This window comes from Orcinus orca, chromosome 1, assembly GCF_937001465.1.
Source record: "Orcinus orca chromosome 1, mOrcOrc1.1, whole genome shotgun sequence".
In the NCBI taxonomy this organism is placed as follows: domain Eukaryota; kingdom Metazoa; phylum Chordata; class Mammalia; order Artiodactyla; family Delphinidae; genus Orcinus; species Orcinus orca.
In genome coordinates this window covers 127475115-127498289 of record NC_064559.1, presented here as the reverse complement: position 1 = coordinate 127498289, position 23175 = coordinate 127475115, and the positions used below count along the sequence as shown (strand labels likewise).

The 23175-nt window shown below is 42.7% G+C and overlaps 1 protein-coding gene across 1 annotated transcript; it reads left to right on the top strand.

Annotated features, from left to right (window-relative positions):
- The first annotated feature begins 3397 nt into the window (after positions 1 to 3397).
- Positions 3398 to 8859, top strand: LOC125965343 (eukaryotic translation initiation factor 4 gamma 1-like). The gene has a single exon (XM_049714610.1). The coding sequence runs from the start codon at positions 3592 to 3594 to the stop codon at positions 8398 to 8400; it is 4809 nt and encodes a 1602-aa protein (XP_049570567.1). The 5' UTR covers positions 3398 to 3591; the 3' UTR covers positions 8401 to 8859.
- The last annotated feature ends 14316 nt before the right edge of the window (positions 8860 to 23175 follow it).

Sequence of the window (23175 nt, the reverse complement as noted above, 5' to 3'; positions counted from 1 at the left end):
CATAATGACAAACATGTAGTAATAAACATGATGATACAGAATAAATTTAAGTGTCTTTACATTATTCTTAATATAATAATGGTTCCTAGGGCTGCATGCAGCCGTGAGTGCATATTAACAGGGGTAGCCCACTGTGAATTATGAATTTATAACACAAAATTTTCAGAAAAAGTACTTACTGTGTATGTAAAATAGCCACATTTTAAAGCTTGGAACTTGGTCTGGCTAAAATTGCTCCTAGCAATATTTTTAAAAGAAAATATTCCAGAGGTAATAAGTGAACTGAATGGATTTGTGAATGATTGCCATAAAGTCTTCTTAAGGTAATAACTCACAAAACTGCAAAAGGAATAGAAAATTATCTTTTTATGCATGTGTAATATGAAATCAATTCAAATGAATTCCAGTAACAAATGTTCTTGATGTTTTTGCCATCTTAATGGATGTCCCTATTTATCTTTTATTCTTGTTGGTCGACTGATACTGAGACACAAAGGATCATATTTCTTTGCTAATTTGAACTGAATGCCTATAAATGTGGATAATTTTAAGGATTAATTTTTTAAGTTGCCATTTTGACTTTATTTGGGTAATATCCAGACCCACATCCACTCCTCCCTAAAATCTCTCTGAAATTCCTATCGTCCCAATGAACTGGTCCAAACACTTTAATCTCACACATGAAACTCTTTGTGAACTATCCATCACATTCTTTCCAAACTCATCTTACTTTACCTCCCATCCCCTCAAAAGGTGTACACCAGCATTTTGCAAACATTCATTACCTCTCCGCTCTCTGCAGGTGCTTTCCCTCAACCTGGAATGTTTGCCATGCCCCTGCGGACACTTTTCAGTTTCAAGGCATAGTGAAAGCCTTGTCTTCTCTGTAACATGGCCCTTGACCCTTGTGTTGTATCCCCTTGCCCAGCCCACTCCAATCACACACTTAGTCACACCCTTTACAATGCTGTTTCTGGACTGTGCAGACTGACCTCTGTTAGTGTACTTACTGGGCAGCACAGCAGTAAAATAGGCAAAATACTACTGATCCTAAGGGATTGACATAAGCCTGAAATAGGTGTAATTCACAGCATCTAGTACACAGTATGTACCGTATATATTAGCAATTCTTATGCTTACTGAACTGAATTTTAATTATTTTTAATTATGAGTATCTCTTACTAGACTATTCACCCCATGAAGGTATATGTCTTATACTCAGGACCAAGAGTAATGTTAAACAAACAAAAAAAAGTGACCAGTGAATTCATGTTGCAAAAATGGGTTGGATAATTCACTAAAGCATTTCATAAATTGTAGAATGACTTTACACGAGAGTTATTGTTACGGTATTTCATTGATTCTAAGATTCACTATCTTGCACAATTTAACTCCTGAAATTGGAATGGGTTGTCATAGCTTGATTGGCAGCATTCATTCTTTCTTAATGGAACATAAAATAATGATGTGTCTTACCTTTGATGGAGTCTTAGATTCAAAGAAATATGGCATTACTACTTCCAACTAGAGTTAATTACATCAGTTAAAAATATCTGTTAAGTGTCTGTATTGGTCAGGGTAAGCTGATGATGACAATCTTCCCTGACATATTTCCGGGGCCTATGACGCTAGTCACCCATTCATAAATCTTGACTTTGAAATGCACATCCTGTTTCCAAGCACCTACCTTCATACCCTAGGTTAACTATAAAATTGTCCCAGTGGTGCCTGGGCAGTCTGGAGTGTAGCTGTTAATGCTTTGGAATTGTTGTCCACCCCATCGAGTATGTTACCCTATAATAAACTGATCTGTTGATTATATGGAGCTGTCTGCCTTGTTTTTCAGTCTAGAGATGTCTTCCCAGTTAGGGGGATAGTTTTTGTTCCCTGTGTCCTTCAACAGCCTAGAACAAACATATGGTCTCAAAGAGCCACAGAAAATCTTAGTGATTAGAAGCAGTCTAGAAAGAGGTATGTGAGCAATATTTTGAGGGGTGTCGGATTTTGCTAGGTAAATTTAAGGAGGAGAGAGCACACAAAGGAAGTGCACAGAGGCAAGGTCTCCATACGGTTGGCTTTGGTTCTAGCATTCCAGTTGCTGGGGGAGCACACCTCCCCTTCTGTTCCGCTCCTCCGACAAGCTACACAAGATGTGGTAGGTCACGTTCCATGGGTGCAGCCTGCATCCAGTGCTTTCCACCTGGGCATACGTACAGCATGTCCTCAGTGCAGAAAGCTTTGTTCCTGAAACCCTGTCACCCTACCACAGAGGGCGCTGTAGCTGACACCTTTTGTGACCAGTGTCACATCCCCTTGGGCCACCTCTGATTTCAGCCATGGCTGTGACGACAGTTGCATGGGAACCCAGACCCTCCTTGTGCTGGCAACCTCCCTTCCACCTCAATGGCACTCTGCTGAGCCTGTCAGCCTTGAAGTGAGGGAGTAGTTGACAGCCTCGGAGGCAGCCCTTAACCAATGAGGGTGGGTGTCCAGTGGATAAATGCCCATATTCATTTCAATTCAGATGTTTAAAACATCTTTGAGAAAATCGTGTTTTCCTTGTTGATTGCTGACGAAAGGAGGGAACTAGTGAAAGTGTTCCAGGAACTAAGAAACATCCAGGATTGTGGGTGTTTTTGATTTTTGGTTTCTCATTAGGTTACTGTTCTTTACTTTAATAAATGCTGGCTCTGTAAGCCTCCTTTAAAATATAAAAGATATGCCCTCTTTGTCTAACAGCTATAAAAGCTTATCAGCACTGTAGTAACCTTTACAGGTTTATTCCTATTTAAATCACTTAATCTGATTTACATTAGTCTTTTTAAAAGAAGCAATATTTTCTTGCTATAGACACACTTTGAAATTGATATGGTTTAAATCTTCCCACACAGGCATCTCTGAACAGTGACTTACTGCTTTCCTTAGCTGCCAACAGACTGAAGAGATACCAATAATAACAAAAGAAATCACAGGCTTCCCTGCATCTATGTCACCTTAAAATCTCAGAACTCTCAGTGGCTAAAATAGGAAAATACGAAAGAGGCCATGTAGGCTCTTAGTATAAAAGTTAACTGCAGAAAAATAAAATTCCTTAGATGTCTACACCTCTACATTGACTTCTACTTAGAGGTGTCCTCATAGCTATCATGCTGGTGGATGGAATCAGTTTACCATACTTTTATATTTCTAGAATTCTTTCAAATACCACATTTTGATATGGATAACAGGAATGACAACAAGATTGTCAAGAAGTGAAATGGTACCGATAGGATGCTTACTATCTACTATGAAGTATGATATACATTTTACATGCAATTCACTTATTCCTCAAATCAGCCCAATGAGAGTGGTATTGTCCCAATCTTACAAATGAGAGATCAAGACTCAGGGAGGGAAGCGGTGGCCGCCGAGCGGGATCCGTGCGGGGAGCCGGAAATGGTTGTGGACTACGTCTGTGCGGCTGCGTGGGGCTCGGCCGCGCGGACTGAAGGAGACTGAAGGCCCTCGGATGCCCAGAACCTGTAGGCCGCACCGTGGATTTATTCTTAACCGAGGGGGTGCTGGGGGGACCCTGATGTGGCACCAAATGAAATGAACAAAGCTCCACAGCCCACAGGCCCCCCACCTGCCCCATCCCCTGGACTCCCACAGCCAGCGTTTCCCCCGGGGCAGACAGCACCGGTGGTGTTCAGTACGCCTCAAGCGACACAAATGAACACGCCTTCTCAGCCCCGCCAGCACTTCTACCCTAGCCGGGCCCAGCCCCCGAGCAGTGCAGCCTCCCGAGTGCAGAGTGCAGCCCCCGCCCGCCCTGGCCCAGCTGCCCATGTCTACCCTGCTGGATCCCAAGTAATGATGATCCCTTCCCAGATCTCCTACCCAGCCTCCCAGGGGGCCTACTACATCCCCGGACAGGGGCGTTCCACATATGTTGTCCCGACACAGCAGTATCCTGTGCAGCCGGGAGCCCCAAGCTTCTATCCGGGTGCAAGCCCTACAGAGTTTGGGACCTACGCTGGCGCCTACTACCCAGCCCAGGGTGTGCAGCAATTTCCCACTGGTGTGGCTCCCCCGCCGGTTTTGATGAACCAGCCACCCCAGATTGCTCCCAAGAGGGAGCGGAAGACGATCCGAATTCGAGACCCAAACCAAGGAGGGAAGGATATCACGGAGGAGATCATGTCTGGGGCCCGCACTGCCTCCACACCCACCCCTCCCCAGACGGGAGGTGGTCTGGAGCCTCAGGCTAATGGGGAGACACCCCAGGTTGCTGTTGTTGTCCGGCCAGATGACCGGTCGCAGGGAGCAATCATTGGGGAGCGGCCAGGGCTGCCTGGCCCAGAGCACAGCCCTTCAGAATCCCAGCCTTCATCACCTTCTCCGACCCCATCACCACCCCCAGTCTTGGAACCGGGGTCTGAGCCTAATCTCACAGTCCTCCCTATTCCTGGGGACACTATGACAACGGGGATGATACAAACATCTGTAGAAGAATCAACCCCCATGCCCCCTGAAACTGGGGAGCCATATTGCCTCTCTCCAGAACCCACTCCCCTCGCTGAACCCATACTGGAAGTAGAAGTGACACTTAGCAAACCAGTTCCAGAATCTGAGTTCTCTTCCAGTCCTCTCCAGGTTCCCACCCCCCTGGCATCTCACAAGGTGGAAATTCTTCCTGAGCCTAATGGCACAGTCCTATCTGAGAATTTGGAACCAGAGTTGGAGTCGAGCCCGGAGCTTGCCCCTCTCCCTCCCCCGGCTTGTCCCTTTGAATCCCCCATGCCCATTGCTCCAACTGCCCAACCTGAGGAGCTGCTCAACGGAGCCCCCTCGCCACCAGCTGTGGACTTAAGCCCCGTCAGTGAACCAGAGGAGCAGGCCAAGGAGGCTACAGCATCGGTGGCTCCCCCCACCATCCTTTCTGCCACTCCAGCTGTGGCTCCTCCAGCTGCTTCCCCTGCTCAGGAGGAGGACATGGAGGAAGAGGAAGAAGAGGAAGAGGAAGGAGAAGCTGAGGGTGAGAAGGGAGGAGAGGAACCGCTCCCCCTAGAGAGCACCCCTGTCCCAGCCCACCTGTCCCAGAATTTGGAGGTGGCATCAGCCACCCAAGTGGCAGTATCTGTGCCAAAGAGGAGACGGAAAATTAAGGAGCTCAATAAGAAGGAGGCTGTAGGAGACCTTCTAGATGCCTTCAAGGAGGTGAACCCAGGAATACCAGAGGTAGAAAATCAGCCTCCTGTAGGCAACAATCCCAGCCCAGAGCCTGAGGGCAGCAGTGTGCCCCCGCGACCTGAGGAAGCAGACGAGACCTGGGACTCAAAGGAAGACAAGATTCAAAATGCTGACAACATCCAGCCGGGGGAACAGAAGTATGAATATAAGTCAGATCAGTGGAAGCCTCTAAACCTTGAGGAGAAAAAGCGTTATGACCGTGAGTTCCTGCTTGGCTTTCAGTTCATCTTTGCCAGTATGCAGAAGCCAGAGGGATTGCCCCATATCAGTGATGTGGTGTTGGATAAGGCCAATAAAACACCATTGCGGCCACTGGATCCCGCCAGACTTCCAGGCATAAATTGTGGCCCAGACTTCACTCCGTCCTTTGCCAACCTTGGCCGACCAGCCCTTAGCAGCCGTGGGCCCCCGAGGGGTGGGCCAGGTGGGGAGCTGCCCCGAGGGCCGGCTGGTCTGGGACCCCGGCGATCTCAGCAGGGCCCCCGAAAGGAACCACGCAAGATCATTGCCACGGTGTCAATGACTGAAGATATAAAGCTGAACAAAGCAGAGAAGGCCTGGAAACCCAGTAGCAAGCGGACAGTGACTGATAAGGACCGAGGGGAGGAGGACACTGATGGCAGCAAAACCCAGGACCTGTTCCGCAGGGTGCGCTCCATCCTGAATAAGCTGACACCCCAGATGTTCCAGCAGCTTATGAAGCAGGTGACGCAGCTAGCCATCGACACCGAGGAACGCCTCAAAGGGGTCATTGACCTCATCTTCGAGAAGGCCATTTCAGAACCCAACTTCTCTGTGGCCTATGCCAACATGTGCCGCTGCCTCATGGCGCTGAAAGTGCCCACTACAGAAAAGCCAACAGTGACTGTGAACTTCAGAAAACTGTTGTTAAATCGATGTCAGAAAGAGTTTGAAAAAGACAAAGATGATGATGAGGTTTTTGAGAAGAAGCAAAAAGAGATGGATGAAGCTGCCACGGCAGAGGAACGGGGACGCCTGAAGGAAGAGCTGGAAGAGGCTCGAGACATAGCCCGGCGGCGCTCTTTAGGGAATATCAAGTTTATCGGGGAGTTGTTCAAGCTGAAGATGTTAACAGAGGCGATCATGCACGACTGTGTGGTTAAACTACTTAAGAACCATGATGAAGAGTCCCTCGAATGCCTTTGCCGTCTGCTCACCACCATTGGCAAAGACCTGGACTTTGAAAAGGCCAAGCCCCGGATGGATCAGTATTTCAACCAGATGGAAAAAATCATTAAGGAAAAGAAGACTTCATCCCGAATCCGCTTTATGCTGCAAGACGTGCTGGATCTGCGACGGAGCAATTGGGTGCCGCGTCGAGGGGACCAGGGTCCCAAGACGATTGACCAAATCCACAAGGAAGCTGAGATGGAGGAGCATCGGGAGCACATAAAAGTGCAGCAGTTAATGGCCAAGGGCGGCGACAAGCGTCGGGGTGGTCCTCCAGGCCCACCCATCAGCCGTGGCCTTCCACTTGTGGATGATGGTGGCTGGAACACAGTGCCCATCAGCAAGGGCAGCCGCCCTATTGACACCTCACGACTCACTAAGATCACGAAGGTAGGGCCTGGCTCCATTGATTCTAACAACCAGCTGTTTGCACCTGGAGGGCGATTGAGCTGGGGCAAGGGTAGCAGTGGAGGCTCAGGAGCCAAGCCCTCCGATGCAGCATCAGAAGCTGCTCGTCCAGCTACTAGTACTTTGAATCGCTTCTCAGCCCTTCAACAAGCAGTACCTACAGAAAGCACAGATAACAGACGTGTGGTACAGAGGAGTAGCTTGAGCCGGGAACGAGGTGAGAAAGCTGGGGACCGGGGAGACCGCCTAGAGCGGAGTGAACGGGGAGGTGACCGTGGTGACCGGCTTGATCGCGCACGGACACCTGCCACCAAGCGGAGCTTCAGCAAGGAAGTGGAGGAGCGGAGTAGAGAGCGGCCCTCTCAGCCTGAGGGACTGCGCAAGGCAGCTAGCCTCACGGAGGATCGGGACCGCGGGCGGGATGCTGTGAAGCGAGAAGCCGCCCTGCCCCCTGCGAGTCCTCCGAAGGCTGCGCTCTCTGAAGAGGAGCTGGAGAAGAAATCCAGGGCCATCATTGAGGAATACCTCCATCTCAATGACATGAAGGAGGCGGTTCAGTGTGTGCAGGAGCTGGCCTCGCCCTCGCTGCTCTTCATCTTTGTGCGGCACGGCATCGAGTCCACACTGGAGCGCAGCGCCATTGCCCGTGAGCACATGGGGCGACTGCTGCACCAGCTGCTCTGTGCCGGGCACCTCTCCACTGCTCAGTACTACCAAGGGCTCTATGAAATCCTGGAATTGGCTGAAGACATGGAAATTGACATCCCTCATGTGTGGCTCTACCTAGCAGAACTGGTAACGCCCATTCTGCATGAAGGTGCGGTGCCCATGGGGGAGCTGTTCAGGGAGATTACAAAACCTCTGAGACCCCTGGGCAAAGCTGCTTCCCTGTTGCTGGAGATCCTGGGGCTCCTATGCAAAAGCATGGGTCCCAAGAAGGTGGGGACGCTGTGGCGAGAGGCTGGACTCAGCTGGAAGGAATTTTTACCTGAAGGCCAGGATGTCGGTGCCTTTGTCACTGCGCAGAAGGTGGAGTATACCTTGGGAGAGGAGTCAGAAGCCCCTGGCCAGAGGTTGCTGTCCTCTGATGAGCTGAGCAAGCAGCTGGAGAAGCTGCTAAAGGAGGGCAGCACTAACCAGCGGGTGTTTGACTGGATAGAGGCCAACGTGAATGAGCAGCAGGTAGCATCCAACACATTAGTTCGAGCTCTCATGACAACGGTCTGCTATTCTGCAATTATCTCTGAGACTCCTCTCCGAGTGGATGTTGCGGTGCTGAAAGCGCGAGCGAAACTGCTACAGAAGTACCTATGTGACGAGCAGAAGGAGCTGCAGGCGCTCTACGCCCTCCAGGCCCTTGTAGTGACCTTAGAACAGCCCCCCAACCTGCTTCGGATGTTCTTTGATGCGCTGTACGATGAGGACGTGGTGAAGGAGGACGCCTTCTATAGTTGGGAGAGTAGCAAGGACCCCGCTGAACAGCAGGGCAAGGGTGTGGCCCTTAAATCTGTCACAGCTTTCTTCAAGTGGCTTCGTGAGGCCGAGGAGGAGGAGTCTGACCACAACTGAGGGTGGGTGGGGCCGGGGACTTGGAGCCCCATGGACACTCGGATGGCCAAGCCAGCCGCCCGGACTGCAAGGGGGGTGGCAGCAGCGGCAGCGGCAGTGGCAGTGGGTGCCTGTAGTGCGATGTCTGAGTTAATAAAGTGGCTGAAGAGGCAGGATGGCTTGGGGCTGCTTGGGGCTCCCCTCCAGGATGCTGCCAGGTGTCCCTCTCCTCCCCCTGGGGCACAGAGATATATATAAAGTCTTGAAATTTGGTGTGTCTTGGGGGGGGGGGCACCACTGCCTGCCCTTGGTCCTTTTTTATTTTCTGAAAAATCACTCTTGGGACTGCCGTCCTCGCTGCTGGGGGCATACGCCCCAGCCCCTGCACCACCCCTGCTGCTGCCTGGGCAGGGGGAAGGGGGGGCACGGTGCCTGTAATTATTAAACATGAATTCAATTAAAAAAAAAAAAAAAAAAAAAGACTCAGGGAGGTTAAGTAATTTTCCTCAAAGTTACATCCTAGTGAATGCATATCCATTCAAGGCAGATCTGTTTGACTGCCTTGAAATGACAAACTGGGTCCTTTCTTCATCTTCCTTATTTCTTCCTTCCTCCTGTCTCTTCATCCATATTACTCCACTTATTCTTTGTACAGACCCACACTGAATACCTTTTCTGCACTAGATTCTGGCTTACACGCTTTCATAGACTCATAAAATGCAACCACTGGATAAAACCGCAGAGTTACAATAACCACAAAAGGTTAAGTAGTTCAACCTTCCTATAGATACAAGGGTCAGACACCCTTCGGGGGTTGGGGTGGAGGGATAATACAACATTCCGAACAGTTTTAGTCGCACTCAAAAACTTTCTGAGCTTGGAATTTAGGTTCTTTCAAAGTAGCCCATTCTTCAAATCTCAGCTTTAATCCTTTTTTTTTTTTTTTTAAACTTGTGTTGTAACTAGATTTTATCACCCATTCTCCACTAGAGCAGCCTGCAAGGAGAAAGCCAACCTTTCTCCAGAGGAATAAGTGGCTGGGCAGCTTTGGCTCCTGTCCCATTGGACAGAACACATTGGAAATGGTCTAGTCTGGTTGGCTTGATCAATTTCCAAATCAAGACAGTTTGACTGTGTCTCTTTTGTCAAATTGAGAACTGATGTTTAGAAATTCTGATCTTCCAGCAGAGTTTCCAAATCAGTGAGGAGGATATTTCTCCCTCCCCCCTCTTGCTTACTTTCTCCTCCTTTTTCTCTTTGTTATCAGAAACCAATATAAATTTCCTATCCAACTACTTGCCTCTCTATTTGACCTATTGTTTCTTTTAGGGATTTTTTTTTTTTTTTATCTGAAGAATCCTTTGTCAGTTGCTCTTGGAGCCTGTACTCCAGCACCAACTCCACTGAAGGTAACTATATATTCTGATTTATTCAAATTCAATCAAGGAGAGTTAATGAATTCCTAAGGGCAGGAGATCAATCATGTTCTATTTATATTAACTTCGTGTTGCCTCACTTGTCTTTTTTAACTACTTTAAAGCATTTGAGAAAAGCATATTTGTGATACATTCTTCTCTTAAAATAACTTTTAATTTTTTAAGGAATTTTAATACACCAAATTCATAAAAATCTTAGCTTTTGTAGGGCTTTTCGGACATACACAGTAATATTTATTAACAAAAAGAAGCCTCCTCACAGATTTTGTGCCTCACAGGTTTCCACATTTCCTCCAAGGGAGAATTGATTCCATATTCTTTTTTGTCCCCAGTGAAACTCAATTGTAACAGTTTATTGCATGTGCTTGGTTTATCTGTTTGCTTCTCTTTCTGGACCATGTGCTCCTTTGTCTCCCTGTGTTTTGCAGTATCCACGGTACACACAGTAGGTGCTGCAAGAATGTGTTGTTTTGTTTGAAAGACTGGATGAATGAGTGAATCTAAAATGCTGTGAAACTAGAAAAATATAGGATGTACAAGACATATCAGAGGGAGACTGGCTGGTTACACATGGAGCAAAGGGTTATGGCAGATGAAAAAGGTTATGGCACCTGATTAAATGTTGGGAAAATGAAAGGATGATATAACATAGTGCCCAGTGCAACTGGGCACTAAGATTTTGGTATAGAGGGAAAGAGGGGCTGAGCTGGAAGAAGAAAAAGAGTTTGACAGGGAAGTGGGTGTGCACACATATAGAGGGAGGACTGGGGAGAGCAGAATTAGGGCAGGGGAGACCCATCTCTTTCAGAAGCTGGTGTAACATCATGGACCTAAGTTCTTCTTTTATGAAAGATTCTCAGACCTCCCTTTGGTGGCCAGGCAGTTACTAATTTTTCTTCAAGAAAGTAGGGAGACCATCGAGGGCAGGGGTCAGCCAACTTTTTCTATAAAGGGCCCTATAGTAATTATTTTCAGCTTTGCAGGCCATACAGTCTCTGTAGAAAATTCTCAACTCTGCTCCTGTGAAAACAGCCATAGACTATATGTAAGTGGTCCAATTAAATTTTATCTACAAAATCAGGCATTGGGCTGGGTTTGGCCTGCAGGCATAATTTTCTAACTCCTGATTTGGGGCTCACAAATCATAGTCTATGCTTTCTGGTCCTCTCTCAACTCTGTTGTGTTTTCATGGCTTGCCCAATAAATTGGCTTAATGTGAAATTAAGGCCTTTCTGCTCCAAATGAACAAATAACAACTTAGCTTGTTTACTAACAAACTCCTTAACAGGAAACTGTCAACTGAAAAAAAAAAGCACAATGTGACAGTTGTGAGTTAAGTTTTATTTGGGGCAAAATGAGGACTATAGCCTGGGAGACAGTATTTCAGATAGCTCTGAGAAACTGCTTCAGAGAGGTAGGGGGGAAGGTCAGTAAATATGTGCTTTTGGAGAAAGGGGAGTACATGCAATCCAGCACATATTTTTTGCAGAAGGTTTCTGTTAATCTTGTAAAAGTTACTGCTAGTCATGAGGAACAGATGTCATCGTGAAGGATTTTAGTGCTTTTCTAGATACGAGGAGATGCAAGAATTGGGCTCATAAAATCCTCTCCTGAAAATATGTAACTATCTGAAGACTTGTTCTGCCAGTTTTTCCCAGAGCAAAGAGTGCCTCGTTCCTGATCTCCACCCTGAACTCCTTTCAGTGGGTATTGAAGGTCGGCAGCTACAGCGGCTCATGATTTAATCCTGTACAGGTAGATGGCAAGTGCCAATGACAAGTACCAATTTGTAGGTGACAAAACAAAATCTTTTATTTCTTATTAGCTACAAAAAGTTCACTATTCAAATAAGTTAATACAATATCTGAAATTCACTCATTAAAGTATGCCCTATTAATAAGTTGAGAATTTCAAATTACAGATTTTAAATCCTTTCGAGTTTTCCAAAGGGGAAGAGACAAAGAGGAGATGATCACTTGGGACATGTGAGCTGGGGAAAGTGGTGGACATGAGGTGATAGGTGAAGAAAAGTGGCAGAACAGGCTAGTTGGAGAAGACAATCAGCTTTGCTATCCTCATCATTTGACTTAAAGTCAGTCTAGTTTGTCTCAAGCTCATCATAAATTATTTCTTGGGGGGCATTTTTGTTAGCAATGACTATTAATGCTCTGTGGCTTTGATTTGCAAGATTTCTGAAAATCAATTTTTTGTTTAAATATGATTGATCACATAAAAAATGAATTAATTCTTAATGGATTCTAATTATGGTTCCACTTCATTCCTTGGGATAAACACTCAGATTCCTAGAGAGGTAGTATTCTGTCAAAATGGGGTTGTAAGTTTATGTATAAAACTGTCTCCTCCCAACTATAAATATATGGCAATAACATATAGTATAAATAATATTTATAGAGTCATTGTTCTGGAACATAAACATCTCTTATGGACCAAAAATTTTTTTTAAAATTGCAATTAGGGAGGCTGAAGCTGGAGATCTACTACATTACAGGATGAAAACACAGAGGCAGCTGAGAGCTCCATCTCTATGGGGAAACAGGACCTAAGCTTTCCATACTCTAGTCAGCAGCTGAAGTAAGAAAAAAAATCAAAATCATTCTCAGGGGCTGGAGCCCATAGTGTACTGCTCAGCAGCATGGTAGGAGGAAGCAAAGACAGCTGGATATGGCTCAAGCCATATACTAACTTTGATGCTTGATCAGTTTTAACTCCAAGAACAGTGATTCTGAGCTGCCAATTATCTTAGAACTAATGGAAATTATAATACCCTAGAAAAAGGGAGGGCTGGTGTTTGGAGGGTAAAACATGCTAAGATATTTTAGGAGTAAGAGAAATAGTGAAAACTTTAGGCTTTGTTAGAAAAATATGAAATTAAGTAGGATTGTTAAAAATTTTAATATTGATGCTAAAAGAATAGAAATACAAGCTATAATTCTAAACTGGCAGAGAGGAAAAGAGGGAATGAGAGCAAATAAATGTTATCAAACAATAGGCTGGAAAAGAAAGGGACAAAAGATAAAATATGGAAAAAAGAAAACACAAAATAATATAGTATAAATGAGTCTAAATAAATCAGTAATCACAATAAATGTTAATGGATTAAATACACCAAGTATTTAATCCATTAATCCACTCAGAAAAAGAGTGATCCAATTGCATATTAAAACTGTGTTCGAAATCCAGACTTACCAACGTATCATTAGAATAGTTGGTTTGGAGGAAGGTGAAGCAAAGCAGGTGTGTAATTTTGGTGTCATTTTTGTTATTGAGGATTTAGATGACCTCAGTGTGACTTAGTTACACAAGAAACCAGAAATAATAAAAGCAGTTGATACCACTGAATTTGTCTGCACATTACTATGCAACTCTGTTTTTCAGGGGATTTGGAATGAGAGACACTTCAGCTAAAATCCTGGTTGTGTCATTTGACTTTGTGACACATAACAAGTTATCTAAGGTTTCTGAGATTGTTTTCTCATCTGTAACATTTTATAGAATCCTACTTCACAGAATTAAAGTAGATGTAAGTTTAAAGTGTTTATTAAGGTTCAAGATATGTTAGACCCCTCGTTCTCTTTCCCCTTTACTCTTTAATGTGTTCTATTTGGGGCTAAGATAAACATTTGGCTTGATTTAAAGCTTCAGTAAAGAAGTAAACTTAGAGGCAGCAAAGGCTCATTAAATCTCAGTCTCCGTATGTAGATGGTGTTTGCATGGAAGAACTACAGGAACTCAAAATCCAAGAAAGGGGGTTTTCCAGCTTGCCTGTGCTGTAAATCAAATTGTGCACAGCACCTTAGTGGCTACTTAAGTCTTTTTCATGTTACCAATAGGGGAAATGAAATACAGAAGGGATTAGTGTGCTTAAGTTATATAGAACAATGTCTCCCACACTTTAATGTGCATATGAATACCTGGGGAGCTGGTTAAAATGCAGATTCTGATTCAGTGGGTCTGAGTGGAACCTGAGATTTTGCCTGTGGTTTCAATTCTGATGCTCAGTGGACCACACTTGGAGTTGTAAGAACATAGATGTTGATGGCAGAACAAACTTTATAACCTGAATCGCCACTAAAAACACAATGTGCTTTCTGCCACATCACACTTCAGGTAGCTTTCCTGGGAAGCAAACAAGACCTTGTTCTTGGAATAAGGCACATGATGCTGTGGTTTATAGAACAGGAAGAACTATATATTGATACATATTCTTCTTGGTTTGTAATTGGAAGTCAGATGGCAACTCTATATAAATAAAAATTAAAGTGATCAAAAAACTTGTTAGTGAGGAGAGAATTCTGAATGCTGCCACCTCCAAATTCTCCCTTTGTGCCTTTCTGCCAACTTCCCTGCCAAATTTCCAAGTCTGTCTCTAAGGGTTTCACTTGAAAAATAAATGGATTTCAAAGCACCTTCTTCTTGCTGTGACTCTCACTGGGGTTTTAGAACACATAATAAGGGAATCAAAATCCAAACCAAAACCCATTGAAACAAGATACATTCAATTGTTAGGTTTGGATTCAGATATTTTAGTCAAGTTTATTTAGGCAACATTATTTTCCCAAATACTTCTTGCTTTTGGAATTTGAATAAGGCTCTTAGACCCTTGGGCTCAATTTCCCTGTCTGTTATTACACTACTTTTTTTTTTTTTTAAAAGAAACAGTTAAAATTTTTCTTTTAAGTGCTAAGTTCTTAGATTTATGGATTCAATAAAAAACAGTGCCTCTTCAATTTTTCAGGGCTTGTGCTGATTTCTATGGCTTTGCTGACAAAACTTAGATTAAAATTTTTTATTGAATCTTGTCTGAAATGCTTAAACTTGACTTCAAGAGAGAAACTTCGTTCTACCAATTCTCTCATTGGATTTGGCTTTGGGAAAACAGAATGTAAGCACTGACTAGGCTACTTGTTTATGTCTGGATGTATCCTGGTCTACCCAGCCCATCGGGGGAAGAGATTTCTTATCCCGTTCATAATCTCACCAGAATTATGTATCTTGCTTGGTATTTCAAGGTGTTGCAGCCTGATTACCATCTATGTAGACAGGGTTTGAATTTTCCAAGATCCCAGCAGTTGAACAGAACTCTGATTTACTCAGTGAAAGAATTATCAGGAGACTCCTTTAGGCCTTTGGAAGAACTTGTTTGTCAGAACTCAAAATTCAAATTTCTGGGTTGCAGCTTCCTGCAGTCCTGATTATAGACTTTCTCTCCTTGGTCATGATTTTCTTCATTTGAGCTCAGTTTGGTCTCTAGAAGTCCAGTAGTGTTTTACGCACTTAGATGAACATTGAATCAGGAGGACAATTAAATAGCTGAGAACAATGAACTCGGGAAACTCTGCCTTTCTTCTTTGTTTAAATCCAGGAATTGTTCTAGGCTTCGCTTTCAGGATGATCAAAACCCTTTAGTTTTTACCCTCCAGTCACAGACTACCAGCAAAGTGTGGAATTGGTTTCATTACCTTGTGAGATTGCTGGCAACAGTGACTCATGCAGGGCTGGTTATTTGCTTCCTGTGATTTTCCTGCCATGCAGGTGGTTGGTTATATAAAAGAAATTTTTTTTAAAGAAGTTATTTTCAGATATGTCCTGAAATAATATCACCTCTGTTGGGTTGCCTAAGGTAATAGGAAACTGAAGGATGAGGGGTAGGGGGCTTGGTCTTGCATTATTGGCAGCATAAGGGTGATGAGATGACATGTATGTGTTAGAATAGCTATGTACAGAATGTAATACTATCATTGCTCATCGCTAAAAAAATTAAACACTGCAATAACATAATTATCTAGTTGGGTGAATTGGTGGACTGTGGTAGTGTTATTAGTGTGATTTTGAATAATATTTTAATAGGAAAAATATTTACCATAAGAATTATTAAGCAGAAATTTTGATACCTATTCTTTTGCTTTTGCCATGGTGTTCCCCAGCCCATACCCCACACCCCAGGAGGAAGCACCCCTGGTGTTTCTATTCTCTCCTCTAGAAGAATGAAGACTAGATTTGGGGGAAATTTATTTTTGACAGGTAAATTATACATAGTACTTTTGAGGTATAGGTGTTAAGTGAATTTTAACTCTTAAAACATTGTCAGAGCATTTGTATATCTATACTAGTGAGTTCAAGATATTAAAAGATAAATATCCACTCGCACTTGTCAAATGAAAAGACTTTTCATCCTGGCACAAATTAAATGCCTCATTCCTAATTTCCAAATTTATTTAGTAAACGCATTTTGAGCTCAGTCATCCCTGTAAATTTAATCAATCAAAAAGTTCTTTTGAATTGTGATTCCTCAGAACTTTACCAGTGAGTCACTGTGGGGATGCAAGCTTCTGAATCAAACTCTTCAGATCCCGTTCTGCTAAGATCTCTCTCTCTCTCTCCACCCAGGCTGCAAGCCTAGGCAGCCACCCAGGGTTTATGTGAGGGCTTCAGAGGCCATTAGGAGTCGGGAACAGCTTTCTCACTGGCATGGTCCTGAGATTCTTCTGAGGAACGATGGGGCAATGACACCGGCTGCTGCCGACAGCCTGTCTGCTGTCCTGGAATTGCTGTTTTTCAAAGCTAATCTTTTCTCGGTTCGTTTTTATACTGAGATTTCATTACCATGTAAAACTACAAATATCAAAAGAAGGTACAGATCTACTCGGAGAGGATATTACTGAGTTAATCTCATGAGATATCACAATGCCCATACATTTTTTTCAGCCGTTATCAACTGGATAGTTCATATTAATCAAGCTTCCTATGATTTTGCTGCAGAACAAGTTGGTGCTGCTGTCAGTTTTTCCTGTGTATGGTTCTATCACCTAAAAGATGGAGAATTCTATGGTAGGAGAATTTCTTCAGACTCAGAGAATTTCTTCAGAGTCAGAATAAGATCTAGGAAAAGGTGACATGATCTATATTCTTAATTTAGAATTTTTTTCTAATGATCAATATCTGCATCAAAGGTGTAGTTTTTATGCTTTCACTTTAAATATAGATCAAGCAGCATTTCTAACATTTCTGTTAAACATTTAATATATTACACTTTTTATTTAACTCTTGAGACAAGGAAGCTATTAGTTTATAAAAGAAAATGGATAACTGTTTCTGACTAATTTTGAAAGCTGCTGGGAGGGAGCAGCAAACTGGAGCTAAATTCGGATCCATCGGTGGATACTAGGTGAATGATAAGGTATGCGTGCTCCCTTAAATAATCGTTGGATCACATTTCCAGAGAACATCTTACCTACGCAAGATAATTTCCCTTACGATAAGAACATAGGGAAAGTGAGTTTTAGCACTCAGTGAGAGTTTCAAGTCTACACTGATGTTGGGCGACAAATAAGAGCCACCCCACAGACCGAGTTAATACAAATGTTTCGTGTTCACTTTGTCCTTATGAATTTAAACAAGATTGCCACGCACCGTACAAGTTGTACAGGAAAGAAAGACATCTTTATTAATTTAATTCCTCAACTAATATTCATTAAGCACTTTCTACATCCCAGGAACTGCGCTAAGTGGATGTGCTCCAGCTCATTTGAGTTACTGCCTGATACCATCTAACATCATCCTGACCTCCCTCCTCACTTCTGTTCTACAACTACTGGGTCCCAGACCCTGAAAAATGTCTTCCGGACTAGTTCAGTTTTCCCTGATTTGATCACCTGTGAGAGTTTGTTTGCACTAGTCCTCTGTCTTCCCACTCCTCCTTCTAGTTAACCATCCCTCTAATCAGCCTGGGGACCCAAGCGTTACTTGCGTAAATGGTGCTCTGATAACAGCGGTGCCCTTTCCTTTTGGGAGGAAGATGGTACATTTCTGTTGTGGTCGCTCTGTTGCTACAGGACGTAATGGGACCTGTGATTCCTCCAAACCCTCATCATAATGAGCTAACAATGGATTTCCTCTAGCTCTCTGTACTTGTTAAACAAAGTAAGCTTTTCTTCAGAAACAAGTACTTTACACTTGTTGAATGACACTTTCACTGCCACAAAATTGTCTAAATGAAATGGGACTAGAGATGAAGGCATTTAGCAGGGGAAGAAAGAAGACGTTTTCCCTGAAGCAACTTGCTTTTCAGTGCTGCCAGTGACCATCTTTGCCTTGGAATGCCTTGAGTAAAAGTAGGTACTAAGCAGCAACGAATTTCAACATTTTTTCTAAATTTCTAATTTTCTTGACCAGTTGATTGCCAGTACTCAGAGCGGTATGAGCTATATAAGTTGCCAAAATGGACACTTTTTTTTCCCCAGAAAGCAGCAGATATTATTTTTAGAATTCTTGGAAATTCTTGCAGTTTTTCTTAGATTGAAAAACAAGATTATAACTCAAATTTTAAAAAAATTTCAGTCTGATCTGTGAACATTGGAGACAATTTGAAATCTGACTAATATCTCAATTATTTGTATCTGAAATCTGACTATAGTATCTCAATTATTTGTATCTGATGATAGTCTGAGATAAAAAACAAATTGAGAATAATTTTTACTCTCATGTGTTGGGGAAATTTTTATTAATTAAAACAAAATCATTTCCCAACCCAGAAAAATTCTCCACAATGGTAGTAGAAAACTTACTGAATAAGCATTAAACCACAAGTGTTAAACCACAATGTGATGCACGTCACAGGCAATTTGATAAGAGATTGCAAACACAGGAGGGATCAAGATGTCAGAGTAGGAGAATGCGGAGCTCACCTCCCCACTACAGACACATCAAAAATACATCTACATGGGGAACAATTCTCAAGGAAAACTGGAAACTGGCCAAAGGACTCCTATGCAGCCAAAGCTGTAAGAAAGATTTCCATGTAACCGGGTAGGATGGAAAAAATGCATGGGATTGGGACCCCTATCCCTGGGAGGGCTTTGAAAGGAAGAAAAGGTCTGCATGGGTCACCTTCACACTGGGGAGCAAGCAGGTTGAGCCATACGCTGGGTGTCCCAGTCCTGGAGTCCTACATGGAGGAGACAAGTCCCCCTAGCTGCTGGGAGAACTGCTGGGACAGGTAGAAGGGCTGGAGAAACTAGACCCACTCATGAAGAGTGCATGGGTGCAGGCTTGCCAACAAACAGGGTGGAGGGAGCTCTGCACTGGCAGCTGCTACCTCACTGTACTCCCCAATCTGAGCGAGGCAAACACCCTGGACCCGCTTACTCCACACCACAGCTTGGCATGAGATCTGGGTGAGCTGGGTCTGGGGAAAAGACTGTCTAGGGACACAGGTGGGTTGGGGGCCTGGGATGTGGTTCAGGTGGGGCAGCAGCAGCAGCCAGTGTTGGCACTAGCTCAAATCAGCACCACAGGGGAAACCCAGATTTATGATGGCAGCACAGCTGCTTCAGTTCCTGCAGCCACAAAGCTCCAACCTCTAGCCCCAGCTTAGATGACACACTGGCCCAACTCACTCCGTGCCACAGCCTTGGGACAACCACAAGAGGGGAAGAGACGCCACCTTGTGCTATGTGTGAGCAGAACCATGAATTCCTACATGGGCAGTGCATCAGACCTGTGTGAGTGTAAGAGCCTCACTTCAGCACTCCTGTCCTTTGGGGCAAAGAACACAGTCAAGGGAAACAGAGCTTGCTCAGGCTCAACCCTCAGGGCTTCTGTTCCAGCAACTGCGGAGCAGACCCGATACCTTGACAGGGTGGTGATGTCCAAGGAGCAGAGAGGAAGTCCTGCCTCACACTCTGTGCAGGCTTTAGATCCCCTAACACAAACTGCACTCCCTATCAAGGTGACAGTGGTCAGTACACCTGGGGAAAAATGTGGCTGTCATCCACATCCAAACAAGCCTTCACACCAAAGACACTGGATACACACAGTCTACATAGGGACACTCCCACATAAAAACACCCTTTCAATACCACAGTAGATAAGTGTTTCTTCTAAATTCATAGAGACAGAGAAAGTTAAGTGAAAAGGTGGAAGAACTACTCCCAACTAAAGAGCAAGAGAAAAACGCTGAAAGTCTAAATAATGAAACAGACCAGTCTACCAGACAATGAGTATAAAAAGGAGATAATAAAAATGCTAATTGAATTAAGATTATCGATATAATTGTAGATCATTGTAACAAGGAAGTAGAAACTATAAAGATGACCCAATCAAAAATAGATAACTCAATTTCTGAGGTAAAAAGCAATCTAGAAGCAATGAATAGCTGACTAAATGATACAGAAGAACATATAAGCGATTTGAAAGATAGAATAATGGAAATCACCAAATTAGAACAGCACACAGGAAAGCAAATGAAAAGAAAATGAAAGCAACATACAAGATCTATGGGAAAATATAAAATGTGCCAACTTACACATAATAGATGTTCCAGAAGGAGAAGAGAGAGAGAAGGGGATCAAAAATGTGTTTAAAGAAGTTATGGCTGAGAACTTCCCAAACCTAAAGAAGGCAACAGATATCCAGGTACAGGAAGCACAAAGGGTCCCAAACAAAATGAACTCAAACAGAACCACACCAAGACATAGCATAATTAAAATGGCAAAAGTTAAAGATAAAGAAAGGATTCTAAATGCAGCAAGAGAAAAAAAGGGTTAGTTACAAGGGAACCCCCATAAAGTTGTCAGCTGATTTCTCTGAAGAAAGTTTAAATATATCATGTCACTCCTTTCTGGCTTGAAAAGTCCTGAAGGGGAAAAGCCTGCAACCTAGGATAGTCTACCCAGCAAGACCATCATTTAGAATAGAAAGAGAGAGAAAGAATTTCTCAGGCAAGCAAAAACAAAGAGAATTAAGAATATTAAAACCTATTCTAAAAGAAATGTTGAAGGGTTTTCTCTAAATTGAAAAGAAGCAAGAATTTATAGGAAAGGGAAAGATCCCAATAGAAAAGGTAAATATATAGTAAGGATTAAAGATCGTTTAGTTAAGCCAGTAGGTAGATTAAAAAACAAACAAAAATTGTTAAAGCAACTATAACTACCGTAAATATTAAAAGGACAGACACGAAGATGAAATATAGGACATCAAAAAACACAAAATGTGGGGGAGGGGAGTAAAAACTATAGATCTTTTAGAATGTGTTTGAACTTAAATGATTATCAGTTTACAGCAAGTAGATGTAGTTATGGGTCAACATCCATGAACACCAGGGTAACCACAAATCAAAAACCTACAACAGATTTACAAAAACCAAAAAGAAAGGAACTCAAGCATACTATTAAAGAGAATCAAACCACAATATAAAAACAAAAAGAAATGAACAAAGAAGAACTGCAAAAACAACTGGAAAACAAGGAATAAAATGGCAATAAGTACATACCTATCAATAATTACTTCAAATTTCAGTGGACTAAATGCTCTGATCAAAAGACAGAGTGGCTAATTGGATAAAAAAAAAAACCTTTGATATGATGCCTACAAGAGACTCACTTCAGGATGAAAGACACACAGACAAAGTGAGGAGATGGAAAAGATCTCATGCAAATGGAAATAACAAGAAAGCAGGGGGTAGCAATACTCATATCAGACAAAATAGACTTCAAAACAAATGCTATAAAAAAAAGACAAAGAAAGGCATTATATAATGACAAAGGAATCAATACAGGAAGAGGATATTGTACTCGTTAGCATACACGCTCAACAAGAACATACAATGGGAAAGAGATAGTCTCTTCAGCAAGTGGTTCTGGGAAAGTTGGGCAGCTGTTATGTCAATCAATGAAGTTAGAACACACCCTGACACCATACACAAAGTAAACTCAAAAAGGCCTTAAAGATGTAAACATAAGACATGACACCATAAAACTACTAGAAGAGATCACAGGTAAACCATTCTTTGACATAAATCATACCAATGTTTTCTTAGGTCAGTCCTCCAAGACAATAGAAATAAGAACAAAAATAAAACAAATGGGACCTAATCAAAGTTACAAGCTTTTGCACTGCAAAGGAAACTGTAAACGAAAAGACAACCTACAGAATGGGAGAAAATATTTGCAAATGATTTGACTGACAAAGGCTTAATTTCCAAAATATACAAACAGCTCATACAACTCAACAAAAAAAACAACCCAATAGAAAAATAAGCAGAAGACGTAAATAGAAATTTCTCCAAAGAAGACACACAGATGGCCAATAGGCACATGAAAAGATGCTCAACATAGCTAATTATTAGAGAAATGACAATCAAAACTACAATGAGGTACCACCTCACACCAGTCAGAATGGGCATCATTAAAAAGTCTACAAATAAATGCTAGAGAGGGTGTGGAGAAAAGGGAACCCTCCTACAATGCTAGTGGGAATGTAAATTGGTGCAGTCACTATGGAAAACAGTATGGAGCTTCCTCAAAAAACTAAAAATAGAATTACCTTATAATCCAGCAATCCCACTCCTGGGTGTATATCTGGACAAAAGTATAATTCAAAAAGATACACGCACCCCTATGTTCATAGCAGCACTATTCACAATAGCCAAGACATGGAAACAACCTAAATGTCTACCAACAGATGAATGGATAGAGAAGATGTGGTACATATATACAATGGAGTACTAGTCAGCCATAAAAAGGAATGAAATAATGCCATTTGCAGCAACATGGATGGAACTAGAGATTATAATACTAAGTGAAGACAGAAAGAGAAAGACAAATACCATATGATATCACTTATATGTGGAATCTAAAATATGACACAAATGAACCTATCTACAAAACAGAAACAGACTCACAGACATAGAGAACAGACTTGTGGTTGCCACAGGAGAGGTAGGGTAGGGGGTGATGGACTGGGAGTTTGGGGTTAGCAGATACAAACTGTTCCCTATAGAACAGATAAACAGCAAGGTCCTACTGTATAGCACAGGGAAGTATATTCAGTATCCTGTGATAAACCATAATGGAAAAGTATATAATAGACAAGAATATAAAAAAGAATGTATATATCTGTATAACTGAATCACTTTGCTGTATAGCAGAAATTAACACAACACTGTAAGTCAACTATATTTCAATTAAAAAAAACATACATGCCTGGATACAGGAGTATCTAAATACATAAAGCAAATACTGAGACAGAAAAAGAGAAACTGATAATAGTGCAATAATAGTAGGAGACCTTTTAACACCCCAGTGACATCAGTGAAGAGATCATCCAGACAGAAAATCAGTAAGGCAAATAAGGTCCTAAAAGATACAGCAGAACCATTGGATTTAAATGTTATCTAATTAAAGGACACTACATCCCCCAAAAAGCAGATTATACATTCTTTTCAAGCACACGTGGAACATTCTCCAGGATGGCCCACATACTAGGTCATAAAGCCTCAACAAGTTTAAGAGGCTAGAAATTATATCAAGGATCTTTTCCAACCACAGTGGTATAATAGAAG